The sequence below is a fragment of the Marmota marmota genome, unplaced genomic scaffold, assembly GCF_001458135.2.
Source record: "Marmota marmota marmota unplaced genomic scaffold, marMar, whole genome shotgun sequence".
In the NCBI taxonomy this organism is placed as follows: domain Eukaryota; kingdom Metazoa; phylum Chordata; class Mammalia; order Rodentia; family Sciuridae; genus Marmota; species Marmota marmota.
The window spans coordinates 17889171-17908703 of record NW_026000101.1 but is presented as its reverse complement, the minus strand read 5'-3'; the positions used below and the strand labels follow the sequence as shown (position 1 = coordinate 17908703).

Here is a 19533-nt window from a genome sequence, read left to right as displayed (position 1 = left end):
ACATAGTACTCTTTTGAGCCTCCAGGGATTGGGGAGTAGATGAGAGTCCTAGGTGGGTGGCTGGTTTCTTAAGGCATACCTAAAGACAGACACACATAGGCCTCTATTTTGGTTACATTTTGGAATCCTCTGGGGGAATTTTAACAATACTGGCATGTAGGTTCAACCTCCAGGATTCTTGTATGGGGTGGGGCGTGGCAGTGTTAAAATCACAACACCAGCAGAATTTGAAAACCACTGCTCTAAACAGCCCTCCTTCCTATCTTATCTGGAACTAGGGGCACCTTCAGCTTCTCCAGTCACCTGCCCAGTGGCTCCTGAGCCCTGAACCTGAGGCCTGCTCTGTGTACAGCCAGAAATGGGAAGGGCCTGAGCACTTTCAAACCTGCTGTCCAGGGGCAGACAGGCCTTTAACTCGAGACCCCAGCAACCCAGTTTCTAAGCCTCGGTCATCGGGATCCTCCTCCATCCCGGGACGGGACAGGAAGTGTCCAGCCGAGGTGGGGGTGGAAGTGATTGGCAGTTGGAGGCTCCAATGGGCCGGGAGTCCCCCCTTATTTCACCTCTCTTCTTCCATTGGTGCCTGGGTGGAGCCGCCCCCACTGCAGGGGCCCCAGGCGGGAGGGGGTAGAGGCCGGGGCAGAGGGCGAGGGCGCTGGCGGCGGCGGCCGCGGAAGGTGAGGCCTGGTAGGGTGGCGGGTGTAGACAATGAAGTCTTGCCAGGAGGGGCGGGGCAGGGTGGTGTGTAATCTAAAGTGCTGGGGCTTATTGACGGACTGTTAGTGTGTTTGTGTGACTCTGAGGCTATGTCTATGACAATGTCAGTGTGTGAAACTTCGCAACTAATTGACACTTGGTGCAACTGTCAGCTAATGTGACTGCGTGTGTCAGCGTGCATATAGCTGAGACTGCATGTGGTCGTGCAAGGGTGGGATTATGTGTATATCTGTCAATGTGCAGTTTGGGGTGAGATGGGCTGTGTGTTTGTGTGTAAGAGGGTCTGTGACCACATCAGGGAATGCATTTTGGGAAGGTCCCTGTGGGGTTTAAAACTGCCAGGGCTGGGGCTGTAGCTCAGTGGCAGAGCACTTGCCTAGCATGTGTGAGGCACTGGGTTCGATCCTTAGCACCACATAAAAATAAACAAATAAAGGCAAGCTGTCCATCTACAACTACAAAAAAAAAAAAAAAAAAAAAAAATTAAAAAAACTGCCAGTGTGAGAGTGGGTGGTTGTTTGTGTGTGCCAATGTGTGACTAGAGGAGCAAAAGTGAGACTTGTGACTATGTGTAGCTACATTGCATTTCCATAGAATTGACTGTTCAACTTATCCTGCAGCTTAGACAGACCCATTCCCAGCACATGTGGGTTCCTCTGCTTTCTTTGCTCAATTATCTGGGGGTCTGGGGGTGTAACTTAGTGGTAGAACATGTGGTCTAGCATATGTGAAGCCCTGGGTTCAATCCCCAACTGCTTGCCTCTCAACCAAAAGAAAAGAGTTTTCATCACTGGTCTATTGCACCTTATTTTCTGTTTCCTTGTATTTCTTTTTCTCATCCTGTGACTATCTTTCTGGAAATAATTATCTCTGCAGTTTTGTTCCTCAGGTGTCTTGAATCTGCTGTTCTATTTCTGTTGTTATGTGCTGTTTCTTAGTGTTTCTATGCCTGACTCATCTGTTCATCCTGTCCTTTCGATTACCTGGGGGCTGTAATAGTGATGAGATGCTGATAGCATTGGTAAAAGCTCCAGGGAGAGATGGCTTGAACTATGAAGAGTTGCACAGGGGCACAGTATATGTATGTGTATGTGGGTGTATAGATATGTGTAAATATGTCTGAGTCTGAGTGAGGATATCTGAGTATATCAGTGTGACTGAATAACTATTTGTGAGTTTGAGGTTAAGTGTGGGTCTTGTATATCTGGCACCAAGGGACCAAAGGCATTTCCTGATGCTGAGGCCCAAAAGTTGAAGGGAAAGGTGAGAAATGGCTGGGACCTCCAGGGGAGGGGGAACTGAACTCTTTGGCCTTTCCCTTATATCCCTCAGTCTGGGGCCTTTCTTCTCTGGAAACACAGCCATCTATTCCCTAAGGAAACATTTGCTGTGGAATGAAAAAGAGTGAGAGCATGAGCTTGTGTCTGTTTTTTTGTTTGATTGTGTCCATGTGTGTTCAAAGGAGTGTCTTTTTGTTAACTATACCCAGTGATTCCATGCATGAATGTAGCTATGTGTGACTGGGTGAAAACACAGGGATTTTCTCACTGACAGGGACATAAGCATAAGCAATTCTCCTCTCCTTGCTGGTCCTGGCTGCATCTGTGGCTTCCTTTCCAGTCTGGGGGGAGGCCTCTTCCCTTCCCAGGGCCTCGGTTGGGAGGGGAGGAGGGAAGAGGAGGGAGGAAGGAGGAGGAAGGAGGGGGCCTGGCTAGGGGCGGTTAAGCTTAGGCCCAAAGGGGGGCGGGGCAGGGAAAGAGGGAGGGGATGGTTCTGGGGTCCCAGAACTGAGTGGAGCAGAAGCTTGTGCTGTAGCTGGTAGAAGGACGCCCTGGAGGCCATGGACAGTCAGTTACTGGGATCAGCAAGGTAGGGCAGAGCTAAGCAGGGTAAATGTGGCTGGGGGTGGGGCAGGAGTGAGCCCATTCTATTCTGAAGGGTTCCTTGTTATTCCTCTCTGGCACTCTTGCCCAGGGCTTTCTCCCTATCTACCTTTTCCTCATGGTTTTCTCCTCCTGTTCATCTGCCAACCTAGAACCCTGTCTTCTAGCACTGGCTACTCTCTGTACACTCCTTCTTAGACTTCTTGATTTCCTAGTATTCCTTATTGAGCCCGCATCATGGCTGGTCCTCATCACTCAGTGATCTCTTGGTATTGTACCCCCCTACCCTGCTGCCGGGCCCTGTCCCTGCAGGCTCCCAACTCCCTCCCCTCTCCGCCACCCTGTCTCCATCTCCATCTGCTGGCTCCTCGCCCGCCCCCAGCCTCTGGCAGCAGCCAGGGCATCTGGATCCGCTTAACTGCAGCCCTAGCCTGCACCCTAGGCCCATCCGGCTTCACAGGCTCAAGACCAACATGATTTCAAGCTAGGCCCAGCTGAGTGGCCCAAGTAGCCAGAGCAAGAAGCCAGGCCCAGGCTTACAAGGTGTTAAACCCACCATCTTAGCCCCCCACCCCAGGGTGATAAGTTTGCCCCAGGTTAGTTACAGGCAGTGATTAGCTATGGACAGGTGGAAGTGAATGCCAGAATTTCCAACAGCTGGATTGGAGGGGTTAATGGGAGTGGCTGAGCCAGGGCCAGCCCTTGGTGCCAGGGGTGGGCGCCAAGGGCAGTGTTGGGGGGTGGATGCTGGCACTGTCTGATGCCTCTGGCTTTTGTTCTGGGCCCTAAGCCCAGTACTGAGATGGAGGGTGTGTGTGTGTGTGTGTGCATACAGCTATATGGTGAGAAAGGGGAGTGCAGGTCAGACCTTCCAATAATTTCTGATAGGCTTACTCTACTTCGTGTTCAGTTTTCCTCCTAGGAAGCCCCAGTTTTGAAGTGCAGAGGAAGAATGAGGTTTTAGCTTCCTATCTTAGGGATAGGGTACTCCTGACCCTGCCTCTCTCTCCGCAGATGAGCAGCAGCTGCTCAGGGCTGAGCAAGGTCCTGGTGGCTGTGGCTACAGCCCTGGTGTCTGCTTCCTCCCTCTGCCCCCAGGCCTGGGGACCCCCAGGTGAGAAGAATGCTGTTCTGTGACCCCCAGCTCTGACTTGGGACTTGCTACTCTCACTGTGGCCCCTTCCCATGCCTAACTTGTAACAATCAGGGTCATGTCTCTACTTTGACCTCTGATCTCTGTCAGATCATTACAAATGCTTTGACCCAAAGCTCCTTACCCTTTCATTCTCACAAAGTGAGGAAAAGTCTCACCTCAGAAATGCCCTCCACAGGGGTCCAGTATGGGCAGCCTGGCAGATCCGTGATGCTGTGTTGCCCTGGAGTGAGTGCTGGGTAAGTGTCCTCCCCACTTCTGCCCCACCCCGCCTGTTGATCTGACACATTTTTTTTTTTTTTTTTTTGGTGGTACTGGGGATTGAACCAAGGTCCTGTGCATAGTAGGCAAGCACTTTACCACTTAGCTACACTTTCATTCCATTTAAAAATTTTATTTTGAGACAAAAATCTAAGTTGCTGAGGCTGACCTTGAACTTTCGATCCTCCTGTCTCAGTCTCCAGAGTGGCTGGGATGGTAGGCATGCAGCACCACACCTGGTTTATGACCCTTTCTTGACCCTGCTCAGTCCTCCTGTTCCCTCCCATCCTTGCCCCCTCGACTGTAATCCTTACCTCTCTGTCCTCACCTTCTGTTATTCAAAAGGAAATGCAACCATCGTATATTGAGCAAACCTACTAAGTGTCTGGTCTATTTTAGGCTCTGTGACACAGCAATGTATGAGCCAGGCAAGGAGCTTGGCCTCATAGAGTTTACATCCTAGTGGGGAAGACAGACAATAATCAAACAGGAGTCTTCCTAGGTAGCAACACTTGCAGGACAGAAAATCCAAAGAGCATCATTTAGAAGAGGATAACTGAGTGTTTATTTTTTATTGGTAATCAGGGAAGGTCTCTCAGAGAAGGTGACATTGAAACTGATTTCTGCCTCTAGGAAGGAGGCAGCCTTGCACAATTTAGGGTAGAAGCATTCCTGGCAGAGGGAACAGCTGGTGCAAAGGATGTGAGATGGGTATGAGCTCAATACTTCTGAGGAACATAAAGAAGAGCAATGTGGCTGGAGTGCAGTGAGTGGAGGGGAGGGAGGTAAAAGCTGGCAAAGGAAAAGAAGGCAAGGGCTGTGTTACAAGGGGCTTGGTAAGTCAGTGGCATGGTCTAACTTACACTTTAAATCTTTGTCATCACCTCATTTCACCTTTAGGACCCCAGTGTCCTGGTTTCGGGACGGAGACTCCAAGCTGCTCCAAGGACCCGATTCTGGGCTGGGGCACCAACTGGTCCTGGCGCGGGCAGAGAGCACTGATGAGGGCACCTATATCTGCCAGACCCTGGATGGTGCACTTGCAGGCACAGTGATCCTGAAGCTGGGCTGTGAGTTAGGGAGGGTGGAAGTGCTAAGATATGGGGTTTCTAAGGGAATCAGGACCTGAGCAAGCCCTCTAGGATAGGGAGGAGTAGGGGACTGCTTAGTCTCCAGATGTACCTTCTGTCTCTAGACCCCCCAGCCCGTCCTGTGGTCTCCTGCCAAGCAGCTGACTATGAAAATTTCTCCTGCACTTGGAGTCCCAGCCAGGTCAGCGGTTTACCCACCCGCTACCTCACCTCCTACAGGTGTGTGCATGATCAGTTGTATGTGTATATGCACTTGGGTGTGCCAGCACAGTGTGGGGATGGAAAGCAGAGAGGGAGGTTTGAGGAAAGCCTCAGAGAGGGCAGAGGACCCTCTTTTCCTTCCTGACCTCAGGTGGTCCCCTCCCTACCAGGAAGAAGACAGTGCCAGGAACTGATGGCCAGAGGTAGGACAAGAGGGAGAGGCTTGGGGCTCCAGCTTGCATCCCACAATGGGCATTTCCAAAGCTCAAGATTATATTCTCCCTACTAGGGTGAGTCCATCTACAGGGCCCTGGCCATGCCCACAGGACCCCTTAGGAGCTGCTCGATGTGTGGTCCATGGGGCAGAGTTTTGGAGCCAGTACCGGATTAATGTGACTGAGGTGAACCCACTGGGTGCCAGCACACGCTTGCTGGATGTGAGCTTGCAGAATATCTGTGAGTACCTGCCTCTACACTTCTCTTCAGATCCCCACCAGGGAGACTCCAAACAGACTCAGTTCCTCCACCCTCAGCTCCCAAACAATTCCCATATAGATTCCATTCCACATACAGATGGCCCCTTAGAGACTAAGAAGTCAAAAGGATCAGAGCCCAGAAGGCTTGATTACTTCTGCACACACTCTAAAGGCTGCTGCTATTTATTACTCATAGGTCTTTCCTGCCTAGCCTCAGAGCTGACCACCTGCATCTAGGCCTTATGCTGAAACAGCTGAATCTAATGTCTTTCTTGCCCAAGGAAAGCCCCTGCTGGCCTCTCCTTTTGATCTGTCTGTGGAAGGTGGGCACTAAAACTCTGATAAGAATTTCAGCCAATTCATCTTCCTTGGATAGAAAGAAGAATTTCTTTTTTATTCACTCAACAAACATTTCAAAACCCTACCTCCTGATCTCAGCTTATTTTTTTTTTAAATAAGGATGATAGACAGGGCCTGCCTGAGCCTCATGGATAATCAAGTTTAAGATTCCATCCTCCCCTCTTGAAAGCACCTGGCTAGGGTGCTGTTAATCACACATCTCAGGAAGTGGTATGAGAGGGATGGGTACCTATTGCCTAACCTGACTTTGTGTATTATCACCCTCAGTGCGCCCTGACCCACCCCAGGGGTTGCTGGTGGAGTCAGTACCTGGTTACCCGCGACGTCTGCGTGCCAGCTGGACATACCCCACCTCCTGGCCCCGCCAGCCCCACTTCCTGCTTAAGTTCCGGTTGCAGTACCGTCCAGCACAACATCCAGCCTGGTCCACGGTGAGGCTTGAATCTGTCTCTGGTTTTGTGATACTGTGCGTTCTGCATACCTTCCAGGTGCTAGAAGGTCCCTGAAGACCTGATGCCTCCCTGTAGGCCAGGTGTTGTGTTGGATGCTAGGGTTGAAGTTGGGATGACAGAGCCTCTGCCCCGCAGTGCTATAATTATGATGTAAACCTATCTATGGGAAGATAGCAGTGGTTTTTTAAAAAGAACTTTTCTTGGAAGAGAAATACCTTGTACCCAGAGGCATATCCTCATTCAAACACTCATACAAATCTGAGAATAGTAGTGAATTCCCACCTCTGAAGATATCAGAGATTGATGTCAGGTCTAGGGAGCAGCAGGATTGGATCATAACCCTTTTTTTTTTTTTTCAATTTTCAGTTGTTTATTAGGTCATAATTTTAAATCCAAAATTACCACACAAAAGGAACAATATTATGAAGCAGTAGAATATAAGATATATATAATATTTCAACATTTCCCACAGTACATCTTTTGATATATTCAGTGACATAAAATACAGACATCTATTTAGAAATGCAACTTTAATATTTTTTCTTTTTCTTATTAAAATAATACTAAAAATCCATAATTTTTATGGCGTGAATTATTAAGGCCAGACATTTTTCATATATTTCTCTACCATTTGAATTTTACATTTTGATCTCTTATGAAACATATCAACCAGAAAATGAAGAAACTGTTGCTACATAAGGCAACATACCCTTGAAACAGTGAGCAGCATAGACTGATGCTTAATTGAATCAATAGCAAGAACTCCTCCTCCTTCTTTGAATAAATTGCAATGTGGAACACACCTGTAATTTCAGCTACTTGGGAGATTGAGGCAGGAGAATCAAAAGTTTGAGCCCATTCTCTAACAACTATCAAGAGCCTAAGCAACTTACTGAGACCCTGTTTCAATAAACAAACAAACAAACAAATAAATGGTTGGGAGTATGGCTCAATGATTAATCACCACTGGGTGTAATTTGTGGGTAAAAAAAGGAAGAAAGAAAGAAACGAAAAGAAAAGAAAAAGAAAAATATTTGAACCCAATCCACTAAGATGCTTTTAAATTTTCTGAAAGTATACAAATTATATGTTGACATCTTTAGAATCATGACAGATGAAATTCTATTTATTTTAGAAAACTTTTACACAACTGTTTATGAAGTTACTGAAAACTCTTTAATATATATTTTATATATTCATTTTATGGGGTACATTATGTAATTCAGTACATCTATATAAGTAGTAGTAATCAGATTATTGTAATAAGTATTTTCATCTTTTTGTTAATAATCTTTATGTATTGTAAATTTATTTATTTATTTGTTTGTTATTTATTGGTGCTAGGGTTAGAACTCAGTGGTACTTAGCCACTGAGCCAAACCTCTAGCCCTCTTTTGTTATTTTACTTAGAGACAGGGTTGCTGAGGCTGCCTTTGAATTCAAAATCTTCCTGCTTCAGTCTGTGAAGTCAGTGGAGGATCATAACCCATTTTTAATGCTGTCTGCCAACTGATCACTGTGCTACATGTTTTACATACATCATCACACTTAGGTATATTCATCCTCATTTCACAAATGAAGAAACTGAGGCAGAGAGGCCCAAAATTCACCCAGTAAGAGGTTTAGCAAAGATTTGAACCCAGACAGAATGATGCCACAGCCTATCTAGGTAATCACGACACACTACTGTGTTCCAAACACCAGGGGTAGACTCTACCTCATCAGCTACCCTACATGAGGCCTGGACCCCCCCTATGAGGCTGATAGGGCAGGACTGGGAGGAAAGGGAGCTCTTTTCAGACTGTGACTAGGTAAGTTCTATGCTTATGACCTGGATAATGCACTGAGAAATCATTTTCTCCCCAGGTGGAGCCAGCTGGCTTGGAAGAGGTGATCACTGATGCTGTGGCTGGGCTGCCTCATGCGGTCCGAGTCAGTGCCCGGGATTTTTTGGATGCTGGTACCTGGAGTGCCTGGAGCCCTGAGGTCTGGGGGACTCCCAGTACTGGTGAGGGACAAAGTCAAAGAAAAGGGCAGAGGACCCACCCCAAGCATTTGTCAGCTGTATTGGTTCACTGAAGGCAGCCCAGTGACATACTCCTCACCCATGTAGGCTCTGATTGAGATTTTTATCCCATTTCTCAGGCCCTGTGGCCTGCAGCTCTGCCTTAGTTTAAACCTTGCCCCTGGTCTCCATCTCTGTAGTTGCAGGCTCTACTTTTACCAACCAAGTCCCCCAAAGCTGGCCATGCCCTTTCAGGATCTGTCTCCTAAGTGTGACCCAAGTGGTACCCCTAAGTGCAACCCAAGGCCTGGCTCCTGCCCCCACTGTCTGTGCACATTTGTGGACATTTCTCAGGTCTCACTTTCCCTCAAGGGCCCCTGCCAAAAGAAGTACCTGATGAGAGCCAGCCACAAGTGCAGGTGGAGACAGTAGCTCATGTGGACAGCCCTGCTCTTCCAAGGCCCTCTCTACAGCCAGACCCGCGGCCGCTTGGTGAGTTTGGATAGATGGACAAAGGTTGTAGAGGACAAAAAGTCCTGAGAAAAGGACATACCCCACCTGAGCTTGGTTGGGTTCACTCTCATAGTGGTATATGGTCCTCCCCTCAGATCACAGGGACCCCCTGGAGCAGGTGGCTGTGCTAGTGTCTTTAGGAATCTTTTCTTTCCTGGGACTGGCAGCTGGGGCCCTGGCACTGGGGCTGTGGTAAGTGACTGTCATTGATTCCTCAGTCTAAATCTCCACAGATGATCTGATCCCCAGAGACCATATTCATCCCCAACCTTCATGCCTTACCACTTAATCTGTTTTTGGAGCTACCTCTCCCCACTTTGACCTCCCACACCCCACTTTATGATTCCCACTGATTCCTCTCCTGACCCTTTACTAACAAACCCTTTTGGAGGAGACTGAGATGCCCCACCATGTCAGGGAGACAGCTGCCTTTTTGTGCCCAGGTTGAGGCTGAGACGGGGTGGGAAGGATGGACCCCAAAAGCCTGAGTTCTTGGCCCCAATGATTCCAGTGGACAAGCTTCCAGGTGAGTAGGACCTACAAATGGTTTGGACTTGATGATGTATGCTCACATTTTGAGAGTGTTTGGTTTAAGAGCCAGATGAGCTGGTAATTTTAAGGGTGCCATAAATCTGAGTTGGATCTCCTCATTCTTCGAGGCTGGGGTTGGCCTTTTCATTCAAGTCTGTTGGCTCAGAAGTGGGTCTGCTCCCTCTCAGGGTACAGAGGATTCTAGATGTTCTCCCCTTCTCATTTTCAGGGTTAATACCTGAGTCTAATGATCAAAACTGGGTAGCCATCCTTTTTCTTGGGATGTCTTAGATCAGTGCTTGGTCTCCTCACTCATTCTTTTTTTTTTTTTAAAGATAGAATATTTTAATATTTATTTTTTAGTTTTCAGTGGACACAACATCTTTATTTTTATGTGGTGGTGAGGATCCAACCCAGCGCCCCGCACATGCCAGGCGAGCGTGTTACCACTTGAACCACATCCCCAGCCCAACCCTCACTCATTTTTGATGTGCCTGGGCCTAAAGCTATTTTCTCATTTTTGGGTGTTGGGGCTCTCTGAATTGGGCTCCCATATTCCTTCTGAGTGCTGAGCTCAGAACTGCGCTCCGCTCATTCTCAGATGTCTAGACTAAGACCCAGTTCTGCTAGCTCTCCTGATTTGCCTCCTGCTCTTTTAGGTGCTCCAAACCTGTAGAGGACCCAGAAGAACTTCAGCTGATTCACCTATAAGTCTGTCTTGCTGGTTTGGATGAAGGGACAGATAGAACCAAGCAGGACTGTAGATCCCTTTGGACAGTGCTATCAGCTGGAAGTTCTGTCTGGATCCCATTTCTTTGAAATAGTTTATTCCAAATGTGCCAGCTGAAAGGTGTCAGAACCTCTGACTTCATCCCAGAACTGGAGGTCCACCTGAGGAATGTGCCTGTCTGTGTCCGTGTGTGACCATGTGTATGTGAAGTAGGGAGAATGTGTTCTCTGCATGTATGTATGTATATATGTATGTATGTGCCTGAAGAACGTGCGTGGGTCCTTGACTCTTGGCCTTGCCCCTTGCAGGGGCTATGAAGATGCAAAATAAAGAGAACGAGGAGGTTGTTCTATATCACACTCAGATCATTGTCTAATCTTGCTTTATTATTTTGGCTGTTGGGGACTCCAGCCCATTTTCCCTTGTAGCATCAGATTCAGGCAGGAAGCCTTTTCCCTGGGAACCTTTTCCCTTGGCGCTCAAACCACCGAGCCAGGCTGCGGTTCTGGGGATGGATGCAGACACTGCGTCGAGCCAGGTGAAGCCTGGGAAGGAAAAGATCCAAAGCTATGTCCACAGCTTGGGGATGAGGTTAGGGTCCAGGGCTTAGGGATAAGAGTAAGATGTGAAAACCCAAGTTGGTATCAGATTTAGCAGTTGGGGCTAAAGTTGGGATTGAGGTTAGAATCAGGGGTATCCAAGGGTGGGGTCAGAACTCACACGAAAGCCTGGAGATGACAGTCCCCATCAGCCTCCTGCAGTTCCACCCGAATGACCTTCCTCAGTAGCTTGCTGGAGAGTGGCTGTCTGTAGAGCTGAGTACAGCAGGTAGTGCTGGGTGGCAGTAGCAAAGCTATGGGACAATGGGTCCGTGTGTTTAGAAGGATCCAGACCCAGAACTGCTTCATTAGATAGCTGAAGGATGGACTTCCTGGGCCCCTTCCCTTCAGTCCCTTCACCTAGATTCCCAGACTTCTATCCCCAGGTACTTACCTGCTCCAGGGTCTGGGCTTAGGAGCAACAATAGCAGCAGGAGGCTGCTGGTGGGCGAGAGCCACTTCATGCTGTTTAGCCTAGCCTAGACACTTTCCTCTCTCTCCTCCTCCTGTCCTACCTTTTATCTGAGTGTATTTTACCTGGGGCACCAGGTGAGTCAGAGACAGGTGAAGAGGCAGTGCTTATCTTGTGACACTCCAGAGCCTTAAATTTTGGCCTGGAGACATAGACCCCTTCGTCTTCTAGTACTGCCATTTCCCATGGGCTCCTAAGCCCTGTCAGAGAAGTAGGGCAGAGGGATAGTGCATGATGTGGGGACTGACATACAGTGACTAACAACAGCTAAGGGTCCACAGTAGCATGTAATGTGAGACATTCATACTCATATATCCATGGCCTCATTCACAGTCACACCTTGGTCACTCAAATAAGCTCATAAAGTCACACTCATGATTGGACAGTCATAGACAAAATCATACAGCCCCAATTAAACTCAAATTCCCACTCCCATATAGTTGTGTTTCCATAATCATGCAATCACACTCACAATCATACTAGCACACACACATTCCGATGGGGGTGTTGTGGGTGGGGTGGGAGCAGAAAGCAGGCTAGCACTAACTTGCCTTCATCTCTGCCTCCCCACTTCCTGTTCTGGCATGTCTGTCTTATCAGAAGTTGATGGGCATGGGTCCCTAAAGAAGGCCCTTCGGGCTGAGGGAGGGATCTTGGCTGGGACCAGACACATTCAGAGAAGCTGGGAGAAGGCCCTTTTGATAGTTTTGAGAGTACTCTGGGGATGCTGAATAGGGGATGCTTTCCCCAGGAAGATGAGACAAGGAGGAAAAGTAAGGTGATGAGGAGGGGAGATAAAAACTCTTTGGTGCCGATGTCAAAACAGTGAAAGGCCCAAGAAATCTTACCTTCCTGGTTTTGCCTAGTTCTGTTGCAGGAATGTCAGCTTGTCAGTAGGGGTCTGGACTTCCAGACTCAGCCCCTGGCTTACTGGGAGACATCAGACTCAAAAACAAAATTACATCTCTTTTGTTCTATTTGAATTCCAGCCTCTTTCCACTGTGGGCCTAGAGAAACATTACCCGCTTGCTGCCTGGCTCAGTAATACACACTTTTCCAACCCCTACACCTTCTGCCTCCCATCCTGTCACTGAAGCCCCTACTGTATTTCCTTCCTATCCTTCTTTCCCAATCCCACACCTAGGCCTTCCTCCTCTTCTCCCTCCCCCAAAGCAACACTCCTACCCTTCCTCATCTAGTGCATTCCAGAATGCTGGCAACTACCTAGGGTAGGGCAGGGATGGGGACAGGCTGTTGGGTTAGTGGCCCAGGTCCTTGCAAAATGTCCCACTCACTCCTGATCTTGGGATTTCCACCCTCAAGTCTTGCACTGTATTTGAGACATAAACTGAGTCATAACCCATTAACCCAGTCCTTATCTGGATGTTTCAGGGTGTTTTCTAGTCTTCTGATTTGGGGACAGTCATCCTCTAAGGGGTAGGTTTTTGGGATAGAGTCACACCTTCTCTGAGCACTGTTTCTGTTATAGGACTGCTTCAACAGGAAAGATGTCAGCTCCCAGAGTAGGGACTAGTCCCCCTTCAGGCTGAAAACCTGACCCTCTCCTTCTGTCCAGGCTGAGGTGTGAAGGCCCTTCCCTGGAGTTTGTCTCAGGGCTCTTCAGGTCTTCTGACAGTATCTTGGCGAGGTGTAGGTCCAGGACTTGAGAGAGCATTCCACATTTGAAGGGGTCTGTGATGTGGACATTGTTAAGAAATAGCTTAAGAGCTTTGTTGCTTTCTTCAAAGAGATAACCTAGAGGTGACTCATCTTGAATCTTTGGTACCAGAGACCTTAGGATCCCTCTCTCACTCCCAGTCTGGACTTGAGCCCCAAAGCTTGGGTGTAGCCACTGAAGAACTTCCGAGGAACTTCCCCAAGATCCCCATCATCTTGTCATAAACCTTCTTCATCAGTTGGTTGCCTGTCATACACTTTTGTGATCTTTCCTGGACTTGTCAATTCCAGAGAACTTTGGAAGGCAGAAAACAAATTCTAGGTGTACACCCATCTCTCCCCTTTGGCTTTTCCAAAGATCAGGCCAAGTCTGCTGTCGAAGGGGCAGCCCAGGCTGAAAGTCATTGGTCCCAGCTAGAAACTGGGCTATCTCTGTAACTTAATACCCTGGTGTCCTTTCTAATGCTGAGGTTAGTCCCTAACTAAAAGCAGGCTAACATAGTAGACCTCCGCTTTGGGAGTAGTCCCACCACTTTGGGAGTTAGTGGATCCCAGGTTGATTTGAGCAACACAGTAAAATGGGATGGCAGGGAGCAGTGGCCCTTGGACTTTACTAGGGAAGTATCAATAACAGCTAGGTGGGTTAATGCTAAGAATATCTAAAATTGGGATCAGACTGGAGAAGCCAGGTTGGGGTACTAACTGTAGGAAAGGCCTCCAACCCACATCAGTCTCCTGAGGCAGGTTACATGAAGAGGCAGCTTTTGTGAAGAGACAGCTTCTTAGGAATCTACCCCTCCTCTGTCAGCCTACTCCCTACAACCCTGGCTTAAAGTGTTTTAGATTCATTCCCAGGAAGGGAAGATTCTTCAGATACCCAGCAAAATTCTGGCTAGGGGGAAGGTGGTAACCGAGAGATGGAGCTGTGGGAACATATCAGCATGGGGATGAGGTGGACAGGGAGATCAGGCCAGGATTATTTACTTCTCTCCATATAAGACTACTGACAGTGAAGGGAGGTTTTTTTCTTTGTTTTTGTTTTCTTTTTCTTTTTTGGTGGTGGGGGCACAAGAAAGCAGTCACTTTTGATAGTAACAGGAAGCCTGACTTGATAGGAGCCCCTTAGGCATGGGGGCGGGGGGGGGTTGATATGAAAAAGCACCCCACCAGGGAGGAAGATCCTGTCGGTATGTAAATAGGTGTGGAGAGGGACTCCCAGTTCGAATGATGGCATCGAATGGTGGCAGCGGCGGCAGAGTCAGGAAGGCAGTATGGTGGGCTTCGCTTTAAATTTTTAATGCACCGGCTGTCTGGGCAGCGGTGGCAGGGGTGCGGCAGAGGAGGCCACGACCTGAGCGATGGGGAGCAGGGCCCAGGCCGCTCGACAGACAGCTCATCAGGCCCCGCAGAGGCTCCAGCTTCTGCTCTCGGGGGTGCGCAGAGCTNATTCAAATTCAATTTAGCATTTCCCAAATGTATAAAAAGTGACTTTTTAAGAAGATGAGGACTTGTCTTAGAAATATCTTTATAGGCAAAGAAAGAAGAGATGAAAAAGCCCGAGGCATGCTTCAAGAACAGGAGGAAATACAGAGGCTTCTGTGAGTTCCTGAAGGGCCAAGATTATTTGAATAGAAGCAAAATCTGAAAAGTCAACCTAGTTCTAAAGACCAAGAATGCCAATTTACGGCATATGAAAGTGTGTTTGTGTGTATGTGTGTGGGTGTGTGCATTCGTAAAGAACTGGGGAGCAAAACATTTTTGTCTTGAAGGAAAGGTCATATCTGTGTTTTAGAAAAATAAATTTGTCAGTGTTGTTAGATCACAGGGAACTAACTTAGAGATAAAATAATATGAGAGGGGTAACTATTTTCTTAGCAAAATTCTTTGCAGCCAGGCAAGAAGACCTCTTATGAATATGTGATAATTAAATACAATCCCAGTCCTATTTAAAGAATACTAGAAAGTCGCTTCCATTTTTTAATTCATTGCTCAGATTTTCTTTTGCTGTGTGTTACAGCAGATGAGGGCAGAACACAGCTGCTCTGAACTAGAGAGGGTGCTGGACAAGGAGCCAGGGGAAGTCGTCAGGGGAGAAGAACTTGATGGTGAGATGGGAAAGAACAGAGATTTTCTATAATCTAAATGATATGCATCTCTTCCTTGTTTGTTTGTATAATAACTTTATATCTACATATTCATTCGCTATTTTTAAGAAATGGGACAAAGTCCATCAGAAGAAGATAAAAACAGGCCATATGTGAGGCCATTCATGGAGGACCCACATGCCTGGCTTACAGAAGTGGTCCACCTCCATTAACATGAACAACTCACCAAGATTGGAATCTGCTTAACCAATAGTGTTATGTGATCTCCAGGAACAGAGGAGTCAGAACAGTGAACAAATCAATGTCGAAGTGTGAAATGAACTGTGTGGAGTGAATGAATCCGATCCAACTGTGAAGTCCTCCTTTGGTTGCTACAGAAGTGTTTGCCTTTGCTTCCCTGAGCAAAATGAAGCCCTAACTTCTAACAGTTATTCTTCTAACAGTTATGTGAGCAGGCCAATCAGTTGTAAAATGGAACTCTTAGTGTAAAAATTATGGTGCGATGATATAAGGCCAGGACAATGGTTGCTGACTAAAGCAGAAAGATCAATTCCAGAGGTTAGGCTAGCTGCAGTATTTTTTTTTTTTCATTGTCTAATCTTGCTTTATTATTTTGGCTGTTGGGGACTCCAGCCCATTTTCCCTTGTAGCATCAGATTCAGGCAGGAAGCCTTTTCCCTGGGAACCTTTTCCCTTGGCGCTCAAACCACCGAGCCAGGCTGCGGTTCTGGGGATGGATGCAGACACTGCGTCGAGCCAGGTGAAGCACGAAAGCCTGGAGATGACAGTCCCCATCAGCCTCCTGCAGTTCCACCCGAATGACCTTCCTCAGTAGCTTGCTGGAGAGTGGCTGTCTGTAGAGCTGAGCACAGCAGGTAGTGCTGGGTGGCAGTAGCAAAGCTTCCTGGTTTTGCCTAGTTCTGTTGCAGGAATGTCAGCTTGTCAGTAGGGGTCTGGACTTCCAGACTCAGCCCCTGGCTTACTGGGAGACATCAGACTCAAAAACAAAATTACATCTCTTTTGTTCTATTTGAATTCCAGCCTCTTTCCACTGTGGGCCTAGAGAAACATTACCCGCTTGCTGCCTGGCTCAGTAATACACACTTTTCCAACCCCTACACCTTCTGCCTCCCATCCTGTCACTGAAGCCCCTACTGTATTTCCTTCCTATCCTTCTTTCCCAATCCCACACCTAGGCCTTCCTCCTCTTCTCCCTCCCCCAAAGCAACACTCCTACCCTTCCTCATCTAGTGCATTCCAGAATGCTGGCAACTACCTAGGGTAGGGCAGGGATGGGGACAGGCTGTTGGGTTAGTGGCCCAGGTCCTTGCAAAATGTCCCACTCACTCCTGATCTTGGGATTTCCACCCTCAAGTCTTGCACTGTATNGGAATATTTGATCCAATCATGCCTTTCACCCGGAGCCGCCTGATTCCTCCTCCGCAGAACCCCGCCTCCACTCACTCCTCCTCCGCCTCCAGCGCCACCTCGTATCTCCTCAATCCCGACATGTCCTGGGTTCCGAACGTCTCCTGGGGAGAGGCATGATTGGATCAAATATTCCCTAGCCCCAGGTCCCCTTCTCCGTCATTCTTGGGATGAGTCTGATTAAATCGCAGGTAATCTGAAGTAGGTGCCCCGGAAGACAATTGCCACATCCGGACAGGGTGGGATTAAAGATTTGGGAGACACCAGAAGTTAAGGCTTTAAGAGGACGATTATCTCGGGGGTCTGGGACATGTAGAGGGTTAAGGCAAGGGGTTTGGCGATTATGGGGCTGGGAGATTTGGGGGCCTTGGGTGAGGGTTTCCAAGGGCTAGGGTCACCTGGAGGGGGGCTGAGGGGTCGGCGCAGCCTAAACTCCCGCCCTCCCTAGCTCCACCCCGGAAACGGACCGTTACCATTACGTCACAGGGACGCTTTTCCACACTAGGGGTGGGGCTTGCCTATCACCCGGAAGGGGCGGAGCCAGAATTTTTTTCAGAGAAGGCGGGATCGATATGTTACGTTCTGAGGTGGAGTTAGGGTCTATCATTAAAGGGAGGAATTGAGGTTTTTTTTTTTTTTTTAAATGCGAGGCATAGAATCCTCTTACAGGGATGTCGTCAGATTTTGGAGTTACAGTCCGGGAGGCTGAGGCTTTAGCATTTGGCAGTAATGAAACAGCTTTGGGAATCTGTCCAACAGTTTTCCCAGTCCCCACTACCCCTCCCTGGCTTCTGCCATGCCAGTTGCCATTCTTGCCTACCCTGTTCCCCTTCCTTGGGTGATCCTAGCCTGAGAAGGAATGGGTTCCCTATAGAACCCAGTCTAGAGCAGGCTAGGCTGTGGAAACATATCTGAGTGGTCTTGGCCAAGTCACTTAATGGCCAGATAGATGTACCCCTTCCTCTCTTGAGCTGAGACTGATCTTCCTGTACTTTTCTTTTTCTTTTTATAGACATTCAATCAACAGCTATGTACTGAGTGTCTACTTCATGCAGGCACTGTACTGAACACGGAGATATAGTGTGAAAGAATACATGCAGTCTGCACCTTTGAAGAGCCATCATCTGGGGTAGAGCTGGGACAGTCAAAAGAAGACAATTAGATCATTACAATAAATGGAACAGGCTGGCTAGGGAAGATAGAGGATGCTGCACCAGAGTCAAGAAGGGCATTAACCCATTGTAGCAGTTTGGAAATAGCTGCCTCAGATCTCTGACATTCCAGCCAAGGCCCACTACTCACCTACAGTTTGTCTTGGAGAAGCAAAAAAAGAGTCTTATGGCTGGACTGGTTGTATAGGAGAGAATGACCCAAAATGAGCAAGAGGAAAGTTTCCTCACCTGAAATGGAAGGAATGGATACACTACCCTTTCACCCATTTGACACCTTTATTCTCTCTCATATCCATCTTCCCGAGCCTGCACTACATACAAACAACAGATAGGTTCAACAGTGAATGCCAGGTGGCTTTATTGGAAGCACTGCAGTTTAGACATGAAGAGGCTGTGATCTTGCCACACTCACACTCTTGTTCACACATTGGTACTTCTGCTCTGGTTGAGTCAGGTCTGGTGCAGAGCAGCCTGTTCTTTTCTTCTGGTCTTTGGTTCTCCAGGCCAAGGAGATTCCCTTCACTTAGGCAAGGGCTTCCTCTGGTGTTGTCATTGTTTAACATGGGGCTTGCTCTTGGGAAGGAAGGAGAGGCAAAGTCCTGGGTTGGTTGGGTAGAATCTTCAATAGGGCCTTGGAAGTTGGAAGCAGGGTTGAGGGTTTTGTCTTGGCAAAGGACTACTTCTTCAGTTTCTGGATAATGTGGCACACCCCAGGCTTATCTGGGGTGCTCAAAGCTAATGGACCCTCATTATGGTGAACCTGGAGTCAGAAGTCAGAGAGAATGGAGCCCTGGGACCCAGCTTCCTAGAAAGTTTTTTTGTGAGGGGCAAAGACTGGCATTTATCACTGGTTTTTGAGGAGATTAAAACTCTGGAATTTCTCAAGTACAAATGGTCCCTGACTCATGATGATTTGACTTAGGAATTTTTGACTTTATAATGGTGCAAAAGCTGCATGCATTCAATATTTCAAATTTTGAAGATTGATTTTTTTCCTGTCCCAGTGATATGTGTTACAATACTCCTTGAGATGCTGGGCAGTGTCAGTGAGTCCCAGCTCCCAGTCATATGATCATGAAGATACACTGATGCTCTGCAGTGAGTACACTATGATAAACTATGATGCTTAGACTTAGGATATTTTCAACTTATGATAGGTTTTTAGGATCATAATCCCAGTGGAAGTTTAGGAGTATATGTAATTGAGTGCCTTTGGTATTCGTGAGCCCCTTAGGTAAGTTTATGCTAAAAGATGAGATGACTCAGGATGGGAGCTTGTCACCATAAAGAACAATCATGGTTAGAGGGTTGGCACTTTTAAGTCAGCCAGACCTTGGAAAGGAGAGAGAGGCTGGAGATTGACTTTGGTATGTGGCCAAAAATTCAACCAAGGCTATGTAATGGTATCTCAATAAAAATTGGACACCAAAGCTCACAGAACTTCTTGGTTGACAAACATATTGATGTGTCAGGAGGGCAATACATATCTTATGTCCCCAGTGAAAGCACGAAAGCCCTGCATTTGGCATTCTCCCAGACTTTATTCTATGTGTCTTTTCATTTGGACATTACCGACTTACACCCTTTATAAACAATTGTAAATAGCACTTTCTTGAATTTTCTGAGTGAGTTTACTTTTTTTTTTTTTTGGATACTGGTGATTGAACCCAGGAGTGCTTTACCATTGAGTTACATCCTCAGCCCTTT

General features: G+C 47.6%; 3 protein-coding genes and 1 long non-coding RNA gene across 7 annotated transcripts; 2 read left to right on the top strand and 2 right to left on the bottom strand.

Annotated features, from left to right (window-relative positions):
* Positions 1-548: 548 nt before the first annotated feature.
* On the top strand, positions 549-10736 carry Il11ra (interleukin 11 receptor subunit alpha). Of its 2 annotated transcripts, none has more exons than XM_015492402.2 (13): positions 549-677; positions 3615-3714; positions 3932-3992; positions 4915-5084; positions 5210-5324; positions 5477-5509; positions 5596-5762; positions 6410-6573; positions 8461-8602; positions 8972-9091; positions 9208-9304; positions 9556-9638; positions 10303-10736. In XM_015492402.2, the coding sequence occupies exons 2-13, from the start codon at positions 3615-3617 to the stop codon at positions 10317-10319; spliced, it is 1269 nt and encodes a 422-aa protein (XP_015347888.1). In that variant the 5' UTR covers positions 549-677; the 3' UTR covers positions 10320-10736. The 2 variants fall into 2 exon arrangements, with proteins under 2 accessions (XP_015347888.1, XP_048639416.1); XM_048783459.1 differs by lacking the exon at positions 549-677 and adding an exon at positions 2562-2586.
* LOC107147832 (C-C motif chemokine 27) lies at positions 10721-17655 on the bottom strand. 3 transcript variants are annotated; one of them, XR_007340703.1, is made up of 5 exons: positions 17053-17138; positions 16691-16758; positions 12293-14564; positions 11094-11226; positions 10721-10918 (listed from the first exon to the last, which is right to left on the bottom strand). XR_007340703.1 is itself a non-coding variant. In XM_015492403.2 (3 exons), exons 1-3 carry the CDS (start codon positions 11434-11436, stop codon positions 10810-10812), a joined length of 312 nt encoding a protein of 103 aa, XP_015347889.1. In that variant the 5' UTR covers positions 11437-12263; the 3' UTR covers positions 10721-10809. The 3 variants fall into 3 exon arrangements, 2 of the variants coding, with proteins under 2 accessions (XP_015347889.1, XP_048639417.1); XM_015492403.2 differs by lacking the exons at positions 12293-14564; positions 16691-16758; positions 17053-17138 and adding an exon at positions 11367-12263; XM_048783460.1 differs by lacking the exons at positions 10721-10918; positions 12293-14564 and having other exon boundaries at positions 11093-11226; positions 17053-17655.
* LOC125610702 (C-C motif chemokine 27-like) lies at positions 15803-16160 on the bottom strand (the record flags this gene model as incomplete). Its single annotated transcript, XM_048783461.1, has 1 exon — positions 15803-16160. A coding segment is annotated over one exon (276 nt), but the record flags the coding sequence as incomplete, so codon positions are not given.
* Positions 16651-19443, top strand: LOC107147830. Its single transcript, XR_001504205.2, has 2 exons — positions 16651-16845; positions 17667-19443. It is a non-coding gene; the product is annotated as an uncharacterized LOC107147830 (long non-coding RNA).
* Positions 19444-19533: the final 90 nt, after the last annotated feature.

Excerpts from the sequence above, each read along its gene's own strand:
- Il11ra (XM_015492402.2), top strand. The coding sequence starts at position 3,615 with ATGAGCAGCAGCTGCTCAGGGCTGAGCAAGGTCCTGGTGGCTGTGGCT. Across the intron at positions 3,715-3,931 it reads CCAGGCCTGGGGACCCCCAG|GGGTCCAGTATGGGCAGCCT; the intron begins GTGAGAAGAATG and ends TGCCCTCCACAG. Across the intron at positions 5,510-5,595 it reads CCAGGAACTGATGGCCAGAG|GGTGAGTCCATCTACAGGGC; the intron begins GTAGGACAAGAG and ends TCTCCCTACTAG.
- LOC107147832 (XM_015492403.2), bottom strand. The coding sequence starts at position 11,436 with ATGAAGTGGCTCTCGCCCACCAGCAGCCTCCTGCTGCTATTGTTGCTC. Across the intron at positions 11,227-11,366 it reads AAGCCCAGACCCTGGAGCAG|CTTTGCTACTGCCACCCAGC; the intron begins GTAAGTACCTGG and ends ATTGTCCCATAG. Across the intron at positions 10,919-11,093 it reads TGTCATCTCCAGGCTTTCGT|GCTTCACCTGGCTCGACGCA; the intron begins GTGAGTTCTGAC and ends TTTCCTTCCCAG.